The following is a 4,675-nucleotide window of genomic DNA, read 5'->3' on the forward strand; positions in this document are numbered from 1 at the left end:
CAGAAAAGTTGATGTTTTTGATTTTTTGAAATTTGGTCAACTATACAGTTTGTAGGGAGGATAGTCGCGTCCTTATTTTAGCTTCCTTCCCATGCTATGGTCTTGATAATAATAGGTTTCTGTGTAGTGGAACCTCTTTGGTAGGGGTTCTACAGTTGATGTTTGGGGCTCACCAGTGGACATGTGCTCCCCATCACTAGCATACATCATGAAAACATAGAAGTTCAAAAATTGCAAAATAGAAATGTTTGAGATATGCTTAATTACTAAAGTACAATATTATTTATTATTTTATTCAAAAATTATTATATTTCTTATAGATAAATGAGAAATCATGCAAATAAATATATGACATGTTTATTTAATAATTTTTATTATTAATACAACAACGTACTGTTTATAAAAATTTGAAACTAACATTTTTTCTTTTTAATTTATTATTAATAAAATATTCATATTAATTAAAATAAAAAATTAATTAATATAATAAACTAATTATTACAACATTACAAAACAAAACTAATTCAATTTTTAATGATAATACAATTCAATTTTTAATGATAATACAGTTCTACTATGTAACCATGATTCAACTCATGCAAGGATCAATAGCAATACTATATTCCACAATGTCCTACTACTCATTTTTTCTATTGAAGGTCAATGTGGCTGTGGTCATCATTCAATGAAATTTGGAAACATTATTCCACCATGTCCTACCACTCATTTTTTCTATTGAAAGTCAACGTAGCTGTGGTCATCCTTCAATAAAATTTGGAAACATTATTCCACATTGTCCTACCACTCATTTTTTCCATCAAAGGTCAACGTAGCTGTGGTCATCCTTCAATGAAATTTGGAAACATTATTCCACCATGTCCTACCACTCATTTTTTCTATCGAAGGTCAACATAGCTGTGGTCATCCTTCAATGAAATTTGGAAACATTATTCCACCATGTCCTACCACTCATTTTTTCTATCAAGGTCAACGTAGCTGTGGTCATCCTTCAATGAAATTTGGAAACATTATTCCACCATGTCCTACCACTAATTTTTTCCATCAAAGGTCAACGTAGCTGTGGTCATCCTTCGTAATGAAATTTGGAAACATTTGCAGCAGAAAGATATTAGCTTCAAATATTCGAAATGTCTGTCATGAGTACTGAGCTGGGTTCTGTTAATAGGGAAGGAGATTCCAAGGACACAACAAAGGTCCAACCTTTAGATGCAGGCGCCCTCTTTGTCTTAGAATCCAAAGGTATATTCAATTTCTCAATTTTTATAACGATAAATGTGTCAGTATAGATGGAGCTGAAGAGGATTTTCACGATTTGCAGGAACATGGATTCATGCTGGCTTTCATTTGACAACTTCCATAGTGGCCCCTTCACTTCTCAGCTTGCCATTTGCTTTTGCCTCTCTTGGATGGGCTGCAGGAGTAATATGCCTCACTGTTGGAGCAGTGGTCACTTTCTATTCATACAATCTCCTTTCCCTGGTGCTTGAGCGTTTGGAATTGCAGGGGAACAGGCAATTGAGGTTCAGAGATGTCAGCTATCATGTTATGGGTACGAATACTGATATTAACATTATATTTCTTTCTTTACTATTCTTCTTAATATTTCTTTCTTTATTATTTTTCTCTCTCATTCTATGATGAATCATGGAGTGTGATCCAAAATATTGATGCTAAGAAACCTACACAATTGAATTCAAAAACAAAATTCAATAATACTGATATTCTTCACTTTTCAACATTTGTAATGGCCTTGTTATATAATTTGTCGCAGGACCCATGTGGGCTAAGTTCCTTGTAGGGCCTATACAGTTTGTAGTATGCTATGGATCTGTTATAGGGGGCGCCCTGCTCGGTGGGCAGACTCTGAAGGTCTTTAAATACGTATCCTGCAATCTTATGACTTTTGAAGAGTGATGTTGATGTTTGCCATTAATGCTTCCTTCTGTTTTGCAGTCTATATACACCATTTATCATCCAGATGGAGAAATGAAGCTATATGAATTTATCATTTGCTTTGGAGGATTGATGTTGATTCTGGCTCAGATGCCTTCATTTCATTCTCTGAGACATGTTAATCTTGTGTCCTTTGTTCTCTGCTTCGCTTACAGTATCTGTGTAGTGATTGGTTCTATTCATGCAGGTTTGTAACTAATTGATTCACTTCACTTTTGTTTGAGGTTAGCTTAAAGAAAGCTATTATATAATTTGGGTAGAATTGTCCACAATTCATACAAAATTTATAGTTGTGGGACATCTTTTGTTGATAGTATAGTTTTGAGCGTAGTTTGCAGATTTAATTGTAAGGTCAAAATTTTCAATTCAGCAAAAATTGGGAGAAAAATTTGGCAAAAATTTGACAATTTAGAAAGAATTAAAAATTAAAATCTCTTAAAGAAACATATTTTTTAATTACAAACAAGCATGTGAAACACACATTTCACCCAACATCTTACTTGCATTGACATTTGTACTTATGATTTTTTGCGTATACAAAAGCATGAGAATTAAACTTGCGAGTACTCACTTAGCAAAAAAAAAGAGAATACTCAGCAACTCAACTCGAAGAATTTGCAAACTATAACTTCGACAAATGTTAAAAACCAGTCTTACAGTTCTCTGTATTTCTCATTTTTGTTTTCTACACCAAACCAATCTCATAAAAAAATGACACTTTGTCAGTTACATTATAATCATTTGGGCCATCCCATCTAAGCTAACATAGTTTGACCTTTCCTTATGTTAATGCAGATCTTGAATCTCTAGATGTCTGAATGGAGGTTAATTATAGAAGTTAATAAAGTTTTGTTTCATATCTAGCAGGTTTTTCAAAAAAAGAACCTGAGAAGGATTATTCTTTGGTTGGTGGTTCAAGAAGCAAACTTTTTGCAGCGTTGAATTCTTTTTCAATCATTGCTACGACTTTTGGTAATGGAATCATTCCAGAAATTCAGGTAAGTTCTAGTGATTGTCTATTGCTACCACTTTTCGTGAGAGTCATTTCAGGAATTCAGGTAAGTTCTAGTGATTCTCTTTTAAAATGAGAGATTGTAATGACTAGTCTACCCTATAAAGCTTTCAGTGGTACCCACTAAAATCATCTGTTAATTTAGATAGTTTATAGTAGTAAGAGGCAACCATTACAACAGTCAGTCTATTTTGGAGTAGGTAATTCTATTTAAATGAATGTTATGTATACTATATATTCTTATAAAAGGTATGTTCTTTAAAATCGCTATTTATGATACACTAGTCAATAAATTTGACTTAAATCTACTACACAATTGAATATTGATAACAATATCTGAACAGACAAAAGAAATTATTTTGATATTACATTTATGTTCGAACATTTTATACATTGTTAACCACTCTTGACTAAGTGTACAGCATTTTCTTACATATATGAATAAAGAAAACAATTACTGTATTCTAAGGTAGAATTATAGGCCTCACTGAGCATAATATTTGCAGGCAACTCTGGCACCTCCTGTATCAGGAAAGATGTTCAAAGGATTGTCTATATGTTATGTTGTGGTGGTTTCCACATTCAACTCAGTGGCGATTTCAGGATACTGGGCATTTGGCAATAAAGCAGAGGGAAATATATTTAGCAATTTTGTACCATCTGAGGGGCCTCCGTTTCTTCCCAAATGGTTTCTACTCATGGCTAACATGTTTGTGCTTTTCCAAGGTTCTGCGGTTGGAATGGTTAGAGAACTGAAAAACTTGTTATTAAATTGTTCAATTATCAAATCAACAAAGATTTGAAATGCCTTAAAGAAAATAATATGGGTTAAATGCTTGAGGGTAGAAGAACTTCTTTACAAGCTTTTAAAGGGATTAGCTAAAATCAATTAATAAATTGGCAAGCGATGATCAAGAAACTGAATTGATTGCTTTTATGACTGAATCTGGCAGGTATACATGCAACCAACATTTGAAGTTCTAGAAGGGCAATCTGCAGATGTGAAAATGGGTAGATTTTCTCTACGAAATCTGATACCCAGGTTGATTTTAAGGAGTGTAGCAGTAGCGAGTGTCATACTTTTGGCTGCAATGCTTCCTTTCTTTGGAGATGTTAATGCGGTGCTGGGTGCTTTTGGGTTTTTGCCACTGGACTTTGTTTTACCTATGGTTTGCTACAACCTGACTTTCAGACCTTCCAAGAGAGGCATAATATTCTGGGTCAATAACATTATTGCTGTAGCATTTTCTGTAATGACCGTTTTGGGATCTGTGGCAGCTATTCGTCAGATCACCCTAGATGCCAACAATTATAAACTTTTCGCAAATATATGATTTATACTATTTTTCTTCCGTGGAATTGTATGATTTCTTCCATTGTAATTGATATGAAAAGACTGATTAATCTAACAATTACAAAACTTAATTGGCGTTGCTAGTGTCAAAGCTCTGTGGAGCAAGAATATGAATATGTAAATCGGTGACCACGAAATGTCACCACTGCATTTTGGGCCAGTGTTCTATTAGCATGCAAAATAGGTTTTATGTTTCAGTTTTACATAGCATTATAATTTATTAAGACTTGTCAGATCCTCAACTCTACTATGACAGATTTTAAAAGTACTTAGAAGAATTTAGAGTTTGTAGGTGGTGTTTTTAGTGTTTTTGTTTAGTTTATTCGCATGTAATT

At 33.5% G+C, this 4,675-nt stretch overlaps 1 protein-coding gene across 1 annotated transcript; it reads left to right on the plus strand.

Moving 5' to 3' along the window:
* Nucleotides 1-1,030: 1,030 nt before the first annotated feature.
* Nucleotides 1,031-4,416, plus strand: LOC149531470 (GABA transporter 1-like). The gene is made up of 7 exons (XM_089810068.1): nt 1,031-1,260; nt 1,340-1,570; nt 1,793-1,890; nt 1,975-2,161; nt 2,842-2,972; nt 3,493-3,729; nt 3,940-4,416. The coding sequence occupies exons 1-7, from the start codon at nt 1,149-1,151 to the stop codon at nt 4,318-4,320; spliced, it is 1,377 nt and encodes a 458-aa protein (XP_089666194.1). The 5' UTR covers nt 1,031-1,148; the 3' UTR covers nt 4,321-4,416.
* Nucleotides 4,417-4,675: the final 259 nt, after the last annotated feature.

The sequence above is a fragment of the Cupressus sempervirens genome, chromosome 11 (genome assembly GCF_028749045.1).
Source record: "Cupressus sempervirens isolate cs-2001-9-10 chromosome 11, ASM2874904v1, whole genome shotgun sequence".
Lineage (NCBI taxonomy): Eukaryota > Viridiplantae > Streptophyta > Pinopsida > Cupressales > Cupressaceae > Cupressus > Cupressus sempervirens.

Coding starts and splice junctions, on each gene's coding strand:
- LOC149531470 (XM_089810068.1), top strand. CDS start 1,149: ATGTCTGTCATGAGTACTGAGCTGGGTTCTGTTAATAGGGAAGGAGAT. Junction 1,571..1,792: donor TGTCAGCTATCATGTTATGG/GTACGAATACTG, acceptor AATTTGTCGCAG/GACCCATGTGGGCTAAGTTC. Junction 2,162..2,841: donor GATTGGTTCTATTCATGCAG/GTTTGTAACTAA, acceptor CATATCTAGCAG/GTTTTTCAAAAAAAGAACCT.